Source organism: Herpailurus yagouaroundi, unplaced genomic scaffold (genome assembly GCF_014898765.1).
Source record: "Herpailurus yagouaroundi ecotype Mexico unplaced genomic scaffold, PumYag 215, whole genome shotgun sequence".
Classification (NCBI taxonomy): domain Eukaryota; kingdom Metazoa; phylum Chordata; class Mammalia; order Carnivora; family Felidae; genus Herpailurus; species Herpailurus yagouaroundi.
The window spans coordinates 4,804,297-4,824,175 of record NW_024412446.1 but is presented as its reverse complement, the minus strand read 5'-3'; the positions used below and the strand labels follow the sequence as shown (position 1 = coordinate 4,824,175).

The 19,879-nt window shown below is 38.0% G+C and overlaps 1 protein-coding gene across 2 annotated transcripts in view; it reads left to right on the top strand.

The window, feature by feature from the left end:
- The first annotated feature begins 507 nt into the window (after positions 1-507).
- SUZ12 (SUZ12 polycomb repressive complex 2 subunit) overlaps positions 508-19,879 on the top strand; it is a 46,047-nt gene continuing 26,675 nt past the window's right edge. The window contains exons 1-5 of one of the 2 annotated variants that reach the window (XM_040455274.1): positions 508-1,021; positions 3,406-3,452; positions 3,540-3,604; positions 7,857-7,925; positions 18,849-18,898. In XM_040455274.1, the coding sequence (XP_040311208.1) occupies positions 751-1,021; positions 3,406-3,452; positions 3,540-3,604; positions 7,857-7,925; positions 18,849-18,898 (502 nt within the window). In that variant the 5' untranslated portion in view covers positions 508-750. The remainder of the gene's footprint in view (positions 1,022-3,405; positions 3,453-3,539; positions 3,605-7,856; positions 7,926-18,848; positions 18,899-19,879) is intronic. The other variant, XM_040455275.1, reaches the window with a different exon arrangement.

Sequence of the window (19,879 nt, the reverse complement as noted above, 5' to 3'; positions counted from 1 at the left end):
CGTGGTGGCGAGGGGACAGGAGACGCGCGATCCACGCCCTGGGCGCCCCTCTGACGAGAAACGACCCACCCAACCCCCAGCCAGGCCCCTTCCTGTGAAGTTAGAGACTCGGTGATCTGTAATGGATCTCGGTTCGTTTAACAGGCCCCTCGCCCCCAGTTCCTCAGAGGCCCGCCTCTCTTCAGGGGTCTTGTACCCCCCTGGGGGCGGTGACTGACGACGCTCAGAAGGCGAGAAACGGCTCCCTAAGCCGTTCGCTGGGTCCCTCTCTCCCCACAATGCACCGGGGCCAGCAGGAAGGCCGCTCCGACCCCTAATTTTCCCGCGAATTCAGTTCAAAGAGGCGGCCGGGCCCGCGATCGGCAGCGCGCACGGGCCAACCAAGCCGCGCCTCCGCGAGAAGCGCCTCCGCGTGACTGACGGGAGAATCCGCGGGCCAACGGGCTGGGCGGCCGGGCGGCGCGCGCTCCCGCCGGCCAATCGGGGCGCCGGGCGGGGGAAGTGGGCGGAGCGAGGCCAGGCTAGGGTGAGCGGCCTCCCGAGCGGAGCGGGGCTCTCAGGAGGAGACACTTTTTTTTTCCTCCCTCCTTCCCTCCTCTCCTCCTCCCTTCCCTTCCCCTCTCCTCCCCTCTCTCCTCCTTCCCCCCTCGGTCCGCCGGAGCCTGCTGGGGCGAGCGGTTGGTATTGCAGGCGCTTACTCTCCGGGGCCGCCCGGCGGGTAGCTGGCGGGGGGAGGAGGCAGGAACCGCGATGGCGCCTCAGAAGCACGGCGGTGGGGGAGGGGGCGGCTCGGGGCCCAGCGCGGGGTCCGGGGGAGGCGGCTTCGGGGGTTCGGCGGCGGTGGCGGCGGCGACGGCGTCGGGCGGCAAATCCGGCGGCGGGGGCTGTGGAGGCGGCGGCAGTTACTCGGCCTCCTCCTCCTCCGCGGCGGCAGCGGCGGGGGCCGCGGTGTTACCGGTGAAGAAGCCGAAAATGGAGCACGTCCAGGCTGACCACGAGCTTTTCCTCCAGGCCTTTGAGAGTGAGTGTGTTTGAGGCTTTGAGGGCAGGAATACCCCCTCGTCCAGCATTAGGAGGCCGGGACGCTCGTGCTGGGCCCCCCTGCCTCTCTGGGACTCGACTTGATTTGGGAGTGGAGGGAGAAATTTGAGGGGGCTGTTCCCACTTCAGGGATTACGGCCAAGGGGCCCGAAGTCTAGGGCCTTCGGGGGAGGTGGAATAGGGGGTGCAGGTGAGGTTCTTGACTCCCCGAAGATTTACACAAGAGGTTGGGCAGTGTGGCCCCACGTTAAGAGCAGGTTTCTTTTAGATGAGGAGGTTACAGTTGGACGGAGGATGCAGTCAGATCCCAAGACTAGTTCTTGCTTTCTTTCATGTCTTTTTTACTCTGGAAGTACAAGGGGTTTGTAGGTTGTAGGTTTTGAGGAGCAAAATGAAGCCTGTGAAGGGATGAGTTGCAGTGAAATCGACCAAATTGTCATTTGTCTGAAATGCTTTCGCACGAACTTGGTGCTGCATGTTAACATGGCACCTTTTGGTGCTTTTAACCTTTCAAATCTATCCACCCATTTCATGGGTACATAAACTGAGTCAGGTAGTGTTTTAAGCATCGCATCTTGCGGCGACCTCGGAATGCTGCCGGTTGTACTTGTCTTAATTCCGTAACATTTTCTTATGTCAATTTCGGCTTTTATGGTCTTGTTGAAAGGGTAAAAGCTATGACATGATTTGGGAAGGCAGGCAAGGTTATCTGGAAATAAAACAATAGAATTTATTAAAAACACCAGGATTGTAAATAATCTCAGTTGTCCTTTAGTGAGTATTATACTCTGTTTTCCTTTTTTGCTTTTGTGTACATTTTACAATTCGGACGATCGCTAATAGCTAAATAAGAGAAACTTGAATAAACTCGGCTTTACCGCGGAATGACTTTATTTACAATTTTACCGTGGCATATGTTAAGGCCATGGTATCAGCTGTGCTTGAAAAGACGTATTACATTGTTTAATACCCTTCTTTCATTCTCTCTGATTAGTGCCTCATGAAATTCTAATTGGAATTTAATACAAGGAATTTCAGTTTTTATTGAAACGAATATTGAACCTGCTTGAGGGAGATTCACATTTCTTTTGCTTAATCTGCTTGAAAATTCTGGAGACGCTTTAAATTGGAAAAATGATAGAGCATTGAAGGGCAGTGATGACAATAAACATACATGTTTGTACTCCTTCTAAAATATCATCTGTCTTTTTCGTTTATATGCCTCTAAAATTAAACTACCTGAAGATTAAGTGGACATTTAAACAGTTCCTTCTAAATGTTAAGAGAAGACAAATCTGCCAAGAAAGTTTAGCTGTTTTGCTTTCTGATGAGTCTACGTTGGGAGGAGCAAACTGTCATTAAGGGCTAGATTTTGTCACACAACAGCTTGATTCTTCTGTAACGTTGATCTTAATTTCAGAGAGGTTGGAATGCTTTGATGTATTTACTGATATAGTCAGTCATCTTTAGTTTGTTTTGATACTCCTTTATTAAAGGAAGTGTGAAACTAATAGATCATTAATGTAACTGGTATTATTTGTACACAGGTCCTTTTTATCTATAAAGGCAAACTGATTTTAACTAAATAGCATTAAAAAGTCTAGGAATCTCAATTAAATATGTTTTGAGGTGGTATTTACATTGGGATAATATTGGGATAATATTTATATTGAACAAAATGGATACAAACTTGAAGTATAACTAAATATTCATTGGAAATTTCAGCTACAATTTGAGTCATTTTTTTTTCATTATTGACAGACTTTCTATCTGTATTAGGACATCTAGGAAACAGTTGTATTCTGTTTTGGTTTACTACAAATTTTCTAAAAGACCAGTTAAAAAATGAAAATTTCATTTTGCTATTTGTTATCAATAAGTTCTTTTGTTGAATCCCAGCTACCTCATTTCAGCTACTTTTAAAAAGTAGCTACCTTAGAAATGCAAGGCTTAAGCACAAGATTGTAGAGAACCTTAAATTTAAAATAAATGTAGAGGGGTACCTGGGTGGCTCAGGCGGTTAAACATCCAGGTCATCATCTCAAGGTTGGTGAGATCTGCGTGGGGCCCTTCATAAACAGCACAGAGTCTGCTTGGGATTCTCTCTCTGCCCCTCCCCCCCTCACTCTCTCAAAATAAACATTAAAATAAAATAAAATAAAATAAATGTAGGTGAGTTCTGTGAATATATGCCATAGATTGAATGTCTTTTGGTTTTATTGTGCATACAAATTTTCTTGATGTCAAGATATTTAGTACATGATTTTCGTACAGGTGATTGATGGGTTTACATTGGTTACAACACTGGCTAGATGGGTTATTTTCTTGAGAACTTAAATAATCCTTTTGTTTCCTGTTACCTAGAACCAACACAGATCTATAGATTTCTTCGAACTCGAAATCTTATAGCTGTAAGTAATCAATACAATTAATGAATATTATTTTTTACTAAAAATTTCACCTATTTAATTTTAATATTTTTAAAACTTTTTTTATAGCCAATATTTTTGCACAGGACTCTTACTTACATGTCTCATCGAAACTCCAGAACAAACATAAAAAGGTACATTTTATGAATTTTATTCCGAGTTGATTAAACGATGTTAAAGTTTTGTATTAAAGTACTATTTCTAATTAAAGATTAAATATGAAAACTGAGGTAAAAGAGTGATTGAATTGATAGCCAAGTGATTTTTAATAAGTACATTTTTATAAATCCCAGTTTATTACCAAAGTTTTTCCTAATAGAAATGATTTAGTAGTGAAGTATATGAAGTAGTTTTACTGATTCATATTTTTCCTTTGTGCTAAGAGTTTCTTTCAAGTTTGATAGAAGTTGAGGATTTAAATATTAAAGGGCTCAGGGGAACTATCTTCGATACATAAAATTAAGTTAATTTTTAAGTATTTCTTATATGTTCTAACAATAAAGAATTTGCTTCCATAATGATAGGTTCAGAAAGTCTCATTTTATACTTTTGATGGTGGTCTTTGTAAAAGGGGAAATATTTTTGAAGTCACTACACTGAATGTCCTTAAAAAACAAGAAGTCTTAATTATCTAGTCTTCAGGTAGAGTCTGGAGGTGTTGATCAGAGCTTATTTTTGTTTATAACATGTGATATTTAACTGTATGTAATTATGGAATGCTAGTTTCTTATCCTGTGTGCAAGATTATTGAGCACATCAAGTGAACAGTTTTAAGTTTAAAGGAGAGATCTTGTATTAAGCATTTTAGTTGTTAGTTGTTAGTCTTGACTCACTAAAACCATTAAGTTATCCCAATAGACTTTGAAACCAAACTCCTTTGGAGGCTCATACTGGTTACTAAGTAAGCATCATGTTTCAATAGCAAGACTTGGTTTATCTTTGTAGATATACCTGTGTGTATTTTGAAGGATGGAAATGTTAAAACTATTTGTCTTCTGGTAATCTTTTCTGAACAGAGAGCGTGGGAGCGATTATGCACTTGTGTGCATTACATTTAATAGGTGAAGCTTGCCAAGAGCCTAAATAACTAGGAAGAAGGTGATGGATTAGGCAACAGAATTAAATTTGTCAGCTTTTTGCCTGTCTATGCAATTATTTGATCTATGACAGAGTTCAGCAGACTTTTTCTATGAAGGACCAGTTAGTAAATGTTTTAGGCTTTGTGGTCCATGAGGCAGAATTGAGGTTATTAAGTAGAATGTAGGTGGGTACTTACACAAAAAGAGAGGTAACAAATGGCTGCAAATTTTTTATTGATGAGATTTAAAATCTAATAACTCAGTACAATGTTTTGTAATATGGGCCTACTAGTGAGAAATGTGAGATTCTTTTATTTTTGTGGCTTGGGAGGAGATAACATTCTCCTTAATTGGGGTTTAGAATTCTCTATCAAATCAGTCGCAGATATTTATCCATAAAAATCATTCTTAGCTCGTGGGCTGTGCATAGACAGATAGTAAGCTGGATTTGGCCTATGGTCCATAGTGTACTGACTGCTGATTTAGTCTATAAAACTAGGAGAATTTGATTAAGCAGTTAACTTTTACTCTGGTATTTTTAATAAGGACGATTAATTGAGTTATCATCTAGGTTGCTGCCTGATTTTAATTTTAAAGTGATTAAGTTTTTTAGGGACACCTGGCTGACTCAGTAGAGCATGTAACTCCTGATCTTGTCGGGGGGAGGGGGGGTGTAAGTTTGAGCCCCACGTTGGGTGTAGAGATTACTAAAAAAATAAAATCTTTTAAAGATTTTTTTTTTCAAAATAAGTGAGTTAATACATAAATAAATACAAAATATGTTTAAAATCTAACCCCATTTTCTTGTCATATTTGTTAATGGACTATTTGTCTCATCGTGGGATACGTTTCTGTTGTCAGCTAATAGGTGGAGACAGTTTTAAAAGTTTGGTAGTAGAAACTACTTTTCTTAATTTGTTGTACTTTAGGCAACAAATTGTCTTTTGGGGGGGTTCTGCAGCAGTTTACCAGCCAAGAAACATATAAATCCCAGTTTATTTTCATGCAAAAATGCATTAGGAATCACTTAATGCTTTTGTTATATGCCTGGCCTGTGAGAGATGTTAAAACTAAGTTTTAACAAATTATATGACCTACATGTTCAAATGAGAGCTGTTCTTTTCAGAGTAATTGGTGACTTTGGAGGGTGGTGAATTTAGCCTAGTGATTGTGGTCTTTGTTAAACATGTTTTAGGGACTCCTTTTACAAAATTGCTTTTAATACTATCCTTTTGTTCAAAATGTTTTTGGAATTCCCTTTTTACTATTGTAACAGCATAATATCCCTTGTTGGAATAAATATATCACTCCCTTTGAAGTCCTACACTCAGTTGTAATATTAATTCTGGTATGTTTGTCAAACTCACCTTGTACTTTAGTCTCCTTTCATAGAGGCATTCAAATGCTTTAGACCAACACAACACTGATACAGGGGAAATACTCGTGAGGAGACAGGCATCTTTTATTAAATTCATTTTACTAGATTTCACATAAGTTGTTTCTGAATCCTCCCAAGACAATTTCCTGGAATTTCTTGAATTTTAAAAATATTCTCCTTTTTGATGATCTTTTGATAACTATTTCCCTGGTTAAATCTGAGCTACTGTTGCAGTACCTTTCTAAAGAACAGAAGTAGAAATACTTGGTGCTTGGAGTGGGGCTGCTTTTGTATAGTTGCTTATGTGGTTTGTTTTTTTTCCTAAGGAAGGCTGGATTGCCTTTATGATCTTACTTATTTCAAATGGTTGTTAATATTCAACTTTCCTATGCACTTGTCCTATGCACATGTCCATAATGTTGGAAGAGATGAACCTTGTGACTTCTAGTCTTAACTTTTCTTCCTACAGACAGGATTTCTTCTTAATCATTACATAAAGATAAACATATTCTTAAAAGTTTCCAGTAACTTTACAACCTTCCTCAGTAGTACGTTTCAGCATTTATACTGAAAAGTTCTTTTGTAAGTAGCCTAAAATAATCCTACATTTTTCTTCTTTCTTCTCTCTTATCTGTGGAGATTGAAAATGTATTGCCATCCTTCCTAAAAAACTTCTTAACTGTGCTCATTGGATGAAACTTTAATATTGAAGTTTTCAGTAACTCTAAAGGTAAAGAGAGAAGCTTTTTTTAAAAAAAGATCTTTTGTTAATGGAGGCTATTCACCTGAATTATAGATTGCATCAATTCTCTTCCTGTTGGTGTTTTATTGTAATATATTTACATTAACATTTCTCTACTGATAATTTTACATTATAGTAATTGAGTACGATAGCTATTTTTGAGGAATGAGCACATTAATAATTTCTAATATCTGAATTCAAGCTTTACAAAGTAATTTATATAGAATACACTAAGCTTTTCATGTTTTAAACTTGAAGAAAATATATGAGTATAAAGAGAAGTATTCATTTCCAGTTAACATATGGGTCTAGATTTTTAGCCTCTGTCTTAGGACAGGTACAATAATAGACCACCTTAAAAACTAAGGTGAAGCTTGTTCTAGAGTCCATTCATTCTCACTTTGCTTGGGAGTGCCTGGGGGTTATTCTTAATCTGAGTTTCTGTTTTGTGGAAAAAATACCTTTTTCTCTTAAACTTGTAAAGTTAAAAGCTAATAATTTTATTATGATTTGATGGGTGTATCCCCTAAACTTCAAAATTTTTTCGTGATGGTTGACACCCATCTCTTTAATATGACATATCATTTAACTTGAGCCACTGCTAATAATCTTTAAGACCGTTTTATTAACTCCAGATATATTTTATGTGATAGTGCTAGCATATACTTGTCAAGTTACTTAATAGAAATATGAATATTTCACAGTATACATGATTTGCATTTGTTTGGTTCAGTCCAGCAGATGCTTGAATAACTTCAAAATATAAGGTACCGTGCCAAGCACTATGTGACTTTCCTTGAAGAAAAGCAATCTCTACCCTTCAGGAGCTTATAGTCTAGGAGGAGAAATAAAATATTTATGCAAGTTCACATTTAGGAGACTAAATGTCAAAATAAATATAAACCAAGTGTCGTAGGTGAGGGGAAATCACTCTGGTTTGGGAATAATTACAAAAGGTTTCATGGAAAAGTTAGCATTTGAGATGGGACTTGAAGGCTCGACTGCTGTAATATAACATACACTGTCTCAATATAGTATTCATTGTTATGGCTAACCATCCACAATTTATCTTATTAAAAATAACTAAAATCAGAGTTCCAACTTGCCTATTATAGTGACAATAAAGTGTAATCTGTTTTTTTTTCCCCAGTGGAGAAGTGATTATTTTGTTTATCTGTTTCTTCCAGGAAAACATTTAAAGTTGATGATATGTTATCAAAAGTAGAGAAAATGAAAGGAGAGCAAGAATCTCATAGGTAAGATAACCTATCAGTTTACATTAAGTGACATACTTGAGGAAAGAGGAGAAATTATAGTGATCATTTCTCTAGTGATCACCCCAGTATTGTAAGGAGTTAGAAGGAACCTTAGGGGTCAGTTGGTCTAAACTCATGCACAAATCAGGAATTACTAATTCTATAGCATTCGTGACAGAGAACCCTTAAGCCTCATCTTGAATACTTCCAACATTGGGGACTTGCTGTTTTCTAAGGCAGTTGTATTCATTATTGTTTATCTCTGTTACCAGCTTCTTGCATTTTTACTGCAAGTTTCTATAACTTCTGCAGTTGGTATTAGTCCTGCCACCTTATGTAAGGAGGGATAGAGACTCATATTTATGGTGTACTTACTACATACCAGATGCTCTCCCAGGTGCTACACATCACATTTCTTGTCAGTAATTGTCTTCAAATCTGAGAGAGGCTCTCTTTCTATCTTGACCTTCCCCATATTTACATCTTTCAGTCAGAATATTCCTAACTTTATTTTATACTTGAAATATGTTAATCACATTACAGTTTCAGAAACTTGACCCTTTGGATAGAATCTATTGTATGTTTTCAAGTGTAATACCTAGAACTAATCCCTAAATGTTCTGACTAGCCTAATATCTGCCTAAGCTAGATAGTGTGCTTCCATTTACTCTTGATATGTCAAACTAAAGAAATTTGAGTATTATTCTAAAGAGACACAGGAACTTGGGTCGTTTTTATTTATTGACTACTTTCAGGGAGAATACAGAACTAAAAATACTAGATTTTTAAAAAATGAAGCTGGTAAAATTGCCACAGTAGATTTTTTTTCTCTTGAAAAAATTTTAAGTCATATTGATTTAGATAGCATGTACACTGACTTAATGATGCTTCATTTATGATTTCTCATCTGTAGTAACTGGTGTAAAATGTCATTTTTGTAGTTGCTTATATTTTAAGTTTGGCTTTTGAATTAGGTTCTTTTGTTACTTGAATTGTAAAATCACATTTTTTATTTTATATCTTGCATTTTTGTAGGACTGAACTGTAATTTATATTTCCTTATCTAGGCAGTCTTGACTTGTGAATAAGCTGTGATAGTCTATTCTGGAAGCTGAGATCCCAACTCTTTACCTAATCTCTTACTGCCCAAGGAGTGCCTTACAACATAGGACTGAGAATATTCTCAGTACATGTACACTTTTTTGCTTGAATTTCTATTCCAGATCCTTGTCTGGTCACCTACCGTAGACAGAGCTCTTGGGATCCTCAGGGTCTTTTTAATTTAAAGTATAAGCTGTAGAGTCAAACCCTGATCTCTGAGCTTCCTGATTCTTCTGAACATTTTAATAGTTTGCTCTCCAGGTCTTTCAGGGTTTATGTGAGAAAGAATATTAAACCAAAAAGAAAACTTGACCCTTTTCTTCATCTTGCCCATCAAGGTTCCATGTTTATCACTGCTAAACCCTACTACTATCTCATTGTGATACTGGCTTTGATAAATACTACAGAGCTTCCCTTAGAATGTGTGTTGTGAGGGAGATCAGTAATACTGGTCAGTTCTCGCTGAATAATCACCCAATAATTTTGTTCCTTTTGACGCAGTGAGTTCAGTAGCTAGGGCAGTACTGTAACAGGGGTATATTTAACTCACAGAAACATCAGAGCTTGTAAGAATTTCTGTGATTCTGATAAAAACAACTTTTTTAGTCTTTAGTATCCAACTAGGACTAGTGAATTAGCCATCTGAACCCCCCAAGATCCCTCTCCCTCCTCCCCCCCTTCGTCTTTCTCTTTTTAAAAAAACTTTTTTTTTATGTTTGTTTATTTTTGAGAGGGAGACAGAGTATGAGTGGGGGAGGGACAGAGACAGAGGGAGACACAATACAAAGCAGACTCCAGCCTCTGGGCTGTCAGCATAGAGACCAACGTGGGGCTCAAACTCACAAACCATGAGATCATGACCTGAGCTAACGTCAGACATTTAACCAACTCAGCCACCCAGGTGCCCCTCTTTCTCTCTCTTTTTTAATTACAGACCTATGTATGTTGGAGCTGACTATGCTTAATACCCAGGAAGGCACTTTAGGCCCTGGAGGTGTTGAGTTACTGTGCTAAGTGCTTCAGCACCCCCCACCCCAGTCTTTATGAATGTCTCAATGTCACTCACAGAGTCACTAAAATGAACTGGGAGATTGCTTCATTTTAAGTTTATTACCCTAAGGCTCTATATTATTAAATTATTTGAATGTGTTTCTCATCTAAAATTAGGCATAATCCTGGGGTGCCTGGGTGGCTCAGTGGGTTAAGCGTCCGACTCTTGGTTTCGGCTCAGGTCATGATCTCATGGTGTGTGAGTTTGGGCCCTGCATCAGGGTGTCCAAACTTTAAAAAAAAAAAATACAATAAAATTAGGCATAATCCTATTGTTCCACTGAACGTAACACATAGGATTGTAAGAAGTTCCTTACACAGCAAAATATGTAATGCCAGCACTGTAAAACTTTGTAAAATTTGGTCAAATTCTCCTACAAGAGAACAATACGAATCTTTGTTCTTCCTTGACATTAATTAGTAGAAGTTAAAATCTTAAGTCATACATAAAAACATATCTCTCTTCCATCTATATTTTTTATTCTGTACCATCTCAGACAGATCTTATTCAGTCTCGTTGGACCCTGGATTTGTTCAGTAGTGGTAGTCTGGGAGTCTTTCATTGGAACTCATGTTCTTTCAGCATTTCCCAAGTTACATTTCTTCTCCTAAATCCCATGTATTTCATTCTCCAAAGTTCTAGAGGAATATCATGATACGAAAAATATTGTAGTCCCACAGCCCAAAAGTTAGAACAATCAGCTGCCTGACCTATTTATGACATTTGTAATAACTCATAAACCAAACCAAATTCCCAGCATTATATCTGTGCAAAATGAAGCTAGTGTTCAAGGATCTTTTATTATTTTGTATTCTAGATCTACAGTTGTCTTACCTAGTTACAGATATTGGCAAAACTTACTAGGGGAAGCAGCTGATAGAAGAAAGAAAAACATGGACACTTTATGGTTTTTTCTTCTTTAACATGCCTGTCAATTCATGGCAATAGACCAGAATTGACATTTATAACCCTAAAACTCAGTAATAAGCCCTACCATCTATGAAGATTGTTTCTTTTCTTGAAGAATGACTTCTGAAAACTCCATACCAAGTAGCAAATTTTAGAAATTCATAGTGGTTGCACCTACAGTCTCAAGTTTTTCCTGCTCTTTCTCCTTGCCTTTTTTTTAGTGTGATAGGGTATATTTAAAATATGTCTTTTTAGAATATCTGAAATAATTCCTTGTATCCTGTCATCTTCAGCTCTAATTTTGTCATTCCAGTATATTATGAGTTTTAATTTATTTTGGGTTTTGACCAAGCACTGTGGCTTATTGGAGTAAGTCTCTAGTCTTTCTTTAGTTTTATATCCTGGCACGATTCCAGGAGCCTTTTGTGCTGTTAGTACTACCAGTTTTGGAATTCTGTAGTCATAACTCCTCTGACTTCTAAGTGTATATCCACTGGCTAAATGGTAGCATGAAAAGATTTCCAAATTTGAGTTGCTTCCAAAAGTGTTTCCTGGGGCCAGATGAGAAGCAAAATGTCTTTTCTCTCTTTCCCTTAATCATTATCCCTTCCTGGTCCACTGTTAGTTTTTTTAAAAATCCCCTTATTTTTTTTTTTTTTCAACGTTTATTTATTTTTGGGACAGAGAGAGACAGAGCATGAACGGGGGAGGGGCAGAGAGAGAGGGAGACACAGAATCAGAAACAGGCTCCAGGCTCTGAGCCATCAGCCCAGAGCCTGACGCGGGGCTCGAACTCCCGGACCGCGAGATCGTGACCTGGCTGAAGTCGGACGCTTAACCGACTGCGCCACCCAGGCGCCCCAAGAAATCCCCTTAAAAGATACCAGAACTAGGGGCGCCTGGGTGGCTCAGTCAGTTAAGCATCCAGCTCTTGATTTCAGCTCAGGTCATGATCTCATGGTCATGAGATCAAACCATGCTGGTGTGGAGCCTGCTTAAGATTCTTCCTCTCCCTCTCCCCTTCCCCTGCTTGCACACCATGCTCACTCTTTCAAAAAAAAAAAAAAAAAGAGAGATTCCAGAACTTGAGCTTTTACTAGGGATATTTTCAAGCCAGTGTTTTTGTAGATCAATAACATAAATTGCCTTTCATCGCTTTTTATTGTTGTTGTTACAACCTAAGCTTTTGAGTTAGTAATCTTCCTTTTTTGAGCATCTTTTGTATAATGAAGTTTGTATCTATTTTTGTCTGAGATTGTAGTTTTTTGGTGTATCAGGTCCAAAATTCTATACTAGTCCTAGGGGATAGGATGATGAGCAAAACAGATGAAGGCCCTGCCGTTATGGAGAAAAAAGGCATAATTATATAATAATTACAATTAAAAAAATAATTGCTAGGAAAGAAAAAGATAGGGAAACTGGATGGAGCAGGAGAACCAGTTCTTGTTTGAGATGTTGGATTTGGGAATAGTGATGATCAGGGAGGCCTTCCTTTAAAAAATGAGCTGAGATATAAGAAAGGTGAATATAGGAATAAAATGGGGAGAGAGGGTGAAGAGATGGGTGATTCTAAATAAAGAGAATATTATATATACGTCATTTGAGGCCAGAGTAGCTAACTAGAAAGAATAAGGAGCGTGGTATTAGATAAAGCTAGAGCATATGGCCAAGGCCAGATAATGCAGAGGCTTGAAGGCTATTTGAGGATGTTGGTCTTTATCCCAAGAAACCCATAAATTACTTTAAATAGATGTATTGAATTAATGTCATTTCCCCACCCTTCTCCTTTTTAGCTTAGCTGCATTTTTAAAACTTCAGCCTGCTTCTTTAACTCAGTTGTACATCTTTTTCACCATTAATAAGATCTTAGGTGTTTCTCCCCTTTCTGTTTTCTTTAAACAATCTTGTATTGACTATAAATTTTGAAGTTGTTTTCAAATCAGCATGTTGTCATGTTCAAGTTTTAGTTGTTCCTCTTTCAGAACATAAGCCATAGATTTCTTTTTACTTACCTATTCCTAAAGGTGTCTTATCGGTTGCTACTGAGCATATCTGATTCTTAAAATCTAAGTGTTTAAGAACAATTTTAAGGTGTTTCTCCTTTTATAATCTTTGGGTTTACAATAATTCCTTTATGTTTTGTCTACTGTACTTCTGAAAGGAGATTTATTTATTTGTAATGGACTCCCTCACCTCATTCAACTTTATCTTCTCATTACAGAGTGTTCCCATCTGTATCTAAACCTCAGAAGATACGCTAGATTCCAGAATAATGGGCTTGATGTAGTCATCAATTCCTCAATTTTATACATCATAGCATTAAATATATAAGAAATTATACGTTAAATACGTTAAGTGTATACTTCTAACAGAAATAGCTTATCCTGTTTTGAGGTAATATAGCTATAACTCTAAAATTGAAGCCTTACATCTACCACTGTCAGATTAATGTGTACAAATTAGAGGCACTAATCTTGGTCACTTTCCACCATAAAAACTTTCCTTCAGTGAGATCTGGCTATTGGTTTTTTTGAGAGGGCACATTCTTAAAATTTGAGTTTTCTACATGAACGTCATCTCAAAATGTTAATCCCTTATGAATTTAAATTTATTTAACCTCATTCCGTAGACAGCTTTAGAATTGTTAGATGTTTATGCTTGGAATCTTACCTCAGAATTTCAAATTCCTGATATAGTTTGCTGTTGCCCTATAGCTTGCTTCCTCAGAAGATACAGATGGGGAGGGTGCCTGGGTGGCTCAGTTGGTTGAGCATCCGACTTCAGGTTAGGTCATGATCTTGTGGTCCATGAGTTCGAGCCCTGCTTGGGACTCTGTGCTGACAGCTCAGAGCCTGCTTCAGATTCTGTGTCTCTGTCTCTGCCCCTTCTCTGCTTGCTCTCGCTCTCTCTCAAAAATAAATGTTAAGAAAAAAAAAAAAAAAAAACAGCTAGGGAACACATCACAAAGATGAACCGGTGTCTTGTCTTGATTAAGTTAGGATCATGTGCAGCCTGGAACCAAACAGTCCTACATGTTTCTTTGCTTTCCATTCTTAACTATTAAGATGTGGATATAGTAGCCACAAGAGAGGGAAGAGGGTAGGGGCGCTTGCGTGGCTCAGTCGGTTACGGGTCTGACTCTTGCTTTCGGCTAAGGTCATGATCTCATGATTAGGGAGTTCGAGCCCCACGTTGGGCTCTGCTGACAGCATGGAACCTGCTTGGGATTCTCTCTCTCCCCTTCTCTTTGCCCATCACCCTCTCATGTGTGCGCTCTCAAAATAAATAAACATGAAAAAAATTTAAAAAGAGGGGGAATAGAGTATCAGGAAGGGAAAGAAAATTGCCCTTTTTCCTTGAATGAAGCCAGCTATGGAAGAGGGCAACTAGGCCTCATTGTTACATTTTATTCCAGGTATATATTAGAGTTTTTACTTTTAGAAGGGGGAGGTACAGGGGAAATTATGCATAGCAAATCACATTCCCAAAGTTATTTTTTAAGTTGGTTAATTGAAACTTGGTGTTCTTTTTCTTTTTTTTAACGTTTGTTTATTTAAAATGTCTATATTTTATTTTTGAGGCGGGGGGGGTAGTGAGAGAGAGGGAGAGAGAATCCTAAGCAGGCTCAGTGCTGTTATCACAAAGCCTAACACATGGTTCAAACCCACAAACTGTTGAGATGATGACCTGAGCTGAAATCAAGAGTCAGATGCTTAACAGACTGAGCCACCCAGGCACCCCTGGAATTCTTTTTCTTAAAGAAACAATGTTATGGGACACCTGGGTGGCTCAGTCGGTTACCACCAGGCGACTTCAGCTCAGGTCATGATCTCACGGTCTGTGGGTTCAAGCTCTGGGTCAGGCTCTGTGCTGGCAGTTCGGAGCTTGGAGCCTGCTTCTGATTCTGTGTCTCCCTCTCTCTCCGCCCCTCCCCTGCTTGCTCTCTCTCTCTCTCTCTCTCTCAAAAATAATAAACATTAAAAAAAATTTTTTTTAAGAAACAATGTTAGGCTGATAGCTGAATGTGTGCTTCGTATCTTATTTAACTCACAGTGTAACGTTTGTTATTTTTTATGTTTCGCTAAAAATTTTTGATATTTATTTTTGAGAGAGAGCAAGTGGGGGAGGGGCAGAAAGAGAGGGAGACATAGAATCCAAATCTGTGAATATAGAGTCCAATGCAGGGTTTGAGCCTATGAACTGCGATATCATCTGAGCCACAGTCGGATGCTGAACTGACTGAGCCACCCAGGTTCCCTTAGGGTGTACCATTTATTTAAAAACAAATTTTTTTTTTTTTAACATTTATTTATTTTTTGAGAGACAGAGAGAGACAGGGCATGAGTGGGAGAGGGGCAGAGAGACAGGGTCACAGATTCTGAGGCAGGCTCCAGGCTTTGAGCTGTCAGCACAGAGCCTGATGTGGAGTTTGAACTCCCCGAGCCGCAAGATCATGGCCTTAGGTAAAGTCGGATCCTTAACTGACTGAGCCACCCAGGCGCCCCCCTAACAATGTACCATTTAAAACTGTCTCAATCTGTCTGTGGTAAGGGATCTTTTTGTTTGTCTTTAATTTTCAGTCTTTCATAGATAGATATCTTTGTAAATACACTTACAGATCACAAGCTTAGATGTTATGGCAATGTTAGATTTCTGTAAAAGTTTTTAAGTTTCCTCTGTTTCTTGTTGTGGAATGGAAACAAGTTTCCCCTGTGACCTCAGTTTGCAGAACACATTTTGAATAACACAAATTTAAAATATTTTCTGGGGTAGATCAATGTCAGATGTTTCTGGCATTTCAGAATTGGAATTTAGAATCACATATTCTATAAAACAATGTAAATAATACTATAAGCAGAGCACTGAAGTATAATGGGTCATGATCCCTGGCCTTAAAACTCTGTTACTCTAGGGGCACCTGACTGGCTCAGTTGGTAGAGCATGCGACTCCTGATCACGGGGTTGTGAGTTCAAGCCTCATGTTTGGCATCGAGTTTTAGTTTTAAAAAAAACCCTATTACTCTAGGAGGACATCGCTATTTTTTTTTTTTTTTCAACGTTTATTTATTTTTGGGACAGAGAGAGACAGAGCATGAACGGGGGAGGGGCAGAGAGAGAGGGAGACACAGAATCGGAAACAGGCTCCAGACTCGGAGCCATCAGCCCAGAGCCTGACGCGGGGCTCGAACTCACGGACCGCGAGATCGTGACCTGGCTGAAGTCGGACGCTTAACCGACTGCGCCACCCAGGCGCCCCGAGGACATCGCTATTCTTAATGAAAAGCATTGCTAGGTGGTAGGGACACTGATGTAATAAAAAGATTGTGTGTGAAACAATGACAAAAAAGTGGGAAATAAAAGTACTTGGGATTAAGCTCTGATCATTAAGCTCTGGGATGGTTGGGTGTGGGACCATTGTAGAAGAGGATGAGTACTTTGATGGATACTTTATTATTTTATACAAGCCTCACAGTTTTGAGAGAGCTCATTTCCTCATTTTACAGATATTAGGTCACAGCTCATAACTGAGCCAGAATTTAAACTTGGATTTTTCTGTCTCTGTTTTACCATTGTATCTAATTTTCCTCTGTAGGGCTTTAGTGGAGATAAAAAGAAATGGGAGCCATATTCTAGACAGCAATTAGACAAAAGATTTGGCAGTTGGGGCTCATTGGAAAATTTGGAGAAAGGAATGATACATACAGAATGGTGTTTTAAGAGAATTAACCTGGCCTTGAGATGTAGGTTTAACTCAAACAACGAAGAATAGGATAGATGGGTTGTAATGGATTATCTTCCAACATGTGGAAATTATAGAATAATCCTCTTTGTCTTTCAGTTATGCTTTGGAGTTTCGGTAATTCTGCCTTGTAAGGTGACATTTATGAAACTGTTTGTTTTTTTTTTTTATAGGAAAGTGCTTGTTTTCTTCTAGTAAAATGACATGTAGATTTTGTAGATGGCAGATACACTTTTTAAAATCAGCTTTGGCTATAACTACCATTCAATAAAATACACCCACCTTAAGAGTATAGAGTTTTGACAAATGTACACACTTGCATAACCATAACCACAACCAAGATAGAACATTTCTATCATCTTGAAAAATCCCTTTGGGCCTCTTTCAAGTTTGTCTCCTTAATGTACTTTTTGGGTGAGGATGTGAGTTATATGTAGTTAGATTCGGTCTTTTTGGTGTATAGTTCTGAGTGTTGACAACTGCATGCAGTCAGGTAGCAACCACCACAATCATGATAAAGATTCCTAAAAATTCCCTCATGACCCTTTTATAGTCAGCCCTCTTCTTCCCCACCCCTTCTTTTAAAATCTGATACATGTCAGAAAGTGAGTAATATACATTATTTACCTGTTTTCAAGGGTCCTATTCTATCCCATTTATATTTTGTTGATGCTTAAGTTATAGTTGTTATTGTTAGTTTTCCCCTTATATTTATGCTTTCTAACTCTGCTTGGACCCTTACATTTCTACTCTTTCATAATCATTTTGTCCTTTATTGGTATCCTAGCATACTTAGTACTGTTCTAGAAATGCCTTTTGAGACCACTCACCCTGTAGTTTTTTTAGCATACAGTTTCATGGCTTACCTCAGTAAGAAGATAGAGACATTCTCACATTTTCTGTTGAAGGATCACTCTCCTTTTACTTCTCTAAGAAAGAGAGGAATCCTGGGCACAGTTACACAGCTAATCTCTTTATAGTATGACCTCATTTTCAATCATTACTTGCTCCTTAAAACTCTTTTGCCTCAATGTCTTTACATAACTCTTCCCTGATTATAAGAATGACTAGATTGTCACCATCATTAAAAAAAAAATACAACCATACCCTTTATTGATCCTTATTGTCTTTTACACTAGTAAATTTTTTGATTAAGGAATCAATATTCCTTCCCTTCCCCAACATCTGTTCTCTATAATCTGGTATCTGTCAGTATCACACTAAAAAACCGTATTCTAGAAAGTTATGTATGGCTCCTGGTCAACTAATAGATTGCTCTGTCTTTCAGTTTAAGTGTACTACAAAAGCCTATGGATGTTTCTGTTTATTCTGTCTCATCTTCATAGTTTTTCCACGTCAGTTGATGATTCTCAAAACAAAAGAATCAGTATAGTTTATGTTTCCTTTTCCATTGCTTCTAAAACAAACAGTGAAAATGACATGTTGAAACAATAAATTACAAATCTATAACAGATCTGTAATTGTATATTTCACCCCTAATGGAAGAAGAAAATGATGGTTCTGCATCATTTGTTAGGAGATTGAATTTCCCCAGCTTGAAAATATTCAAGCATTTTTGTATGGACTCAGCTACCCTTATCAAAATTTTCTTTTTAAGGCCTGGGAAGGGAAATGTGTTCACATTTTATAGGTAGATGGTACTAAATTACAGTAAAGTATTTGCTGATCTGTTTCTTTTCTGCCTTATTCCTTTGGTATTTTTTTTAAATTTATTTTTTAATTTACATCCAAATTAGCATATAGTGCAACAATGATTTCAGGAGTAGATTCCTTAATGTCTCCTACTCAATTAGCTCCTTGCCCCTCCAGCAACCCTCTGTTTGTTCTCTGTATTTAAGAGTCTCTTATGTTTTGTCCCCCTCCCTGTTTTTGTATTAATTTTGCTTCCTTTGGTATTTTTGTATGGTGTATTTTTATGTTTTGTTTTTCATAGGCTTGTGTGAAGTTGTGGGCTTGCATAGAATTAAGAGTAAGAAGGTCAAATATTATTTGTAGATTACCTGAAGTAACTAATTTGATTTCAATCTTAATTTTTAAAGTTTAGGCTATTTTTATTATAGAGTGTTAAAGTGATAAATTTTTTTTTTGTTTGTTTTTTTAGCTTGTCAGCTCATCTACAGCTTACATTTACTGGTTTCTTCCACAAAAATGGTATGTACTTGAAAGTAAATGTATTGGCATTCTAACATCAAAACACCTTTGTGAATGTAAAAAATTATTTTGCATGTATGTATAAATTTCTAAAATTAGGGGTGCCTGAGTGGGTCAGTCAGTTAAGCATCCGACTTGGGCTCAGGTCATGATCGTACAGTTCATGGTTTCGAGCCCCGCGTCGAGCTCTGTGCTGACAGCTTGGAGCCTCGAGCCTGCTTCGGATTCTGTGTCTCCCTCTCTTTCTGCCCCACCCCCTTCTCTCTCTCCAAAAATAAATAAACACTAAAAAATATTTATAAAATTATATTTAATGGAAAAGATGTCGATTCTGATAATTCAGTTTCTCTTTAGTTGATTTTTCCAACAATTCAGTTACTGCTTTATGTGGTCAATGATGGGATGTGGAAGATATAACTTGTCACTCTTTAAACTTTTAAAGTAGTGGTTCTTAAATTTTAGTGTTTATAGAAATATTTTGACAGTTTGTTTAAAATATGTATACCTGGACCTACAAAGACTCAGATCTAGTAGGATATAGCTTTGGTATACCAACGTTTGGTAAAACTTAAGAGTCTGCATTTTAATAAAGCACCAAGGTAATTCAGAAGTTGGTTGTCTCAGGGATAAATTTTATGAAACTGGCTTAAGAGCTTTTTTAGGTGGACCTTATACATAAGATCTTGTTCATAGCCTGGTTTCTTTATTGCTTTCCTGCTATTGATTTAAGTTTTAAGTAGATTTTGAAATTGTTAAAATTATTTAGTGTTGTGTGTGATCATTCTTGAAGGTCAGTGTTAGCTGCATCTGGCTTATGTAGAAATAGATGGAATTCCACCTCTTCACTCTAAATGGTACTTTTTAGGGCACTAACTATTGCTATAAAAAAAGGCTATATATTGGGGCGCCTGGGTGGCGCAGTCGGTTAAGCATCCGACTTCAGCCAGGTCACGATCTCACGGTCCGTGAGTTCGAGCCCCG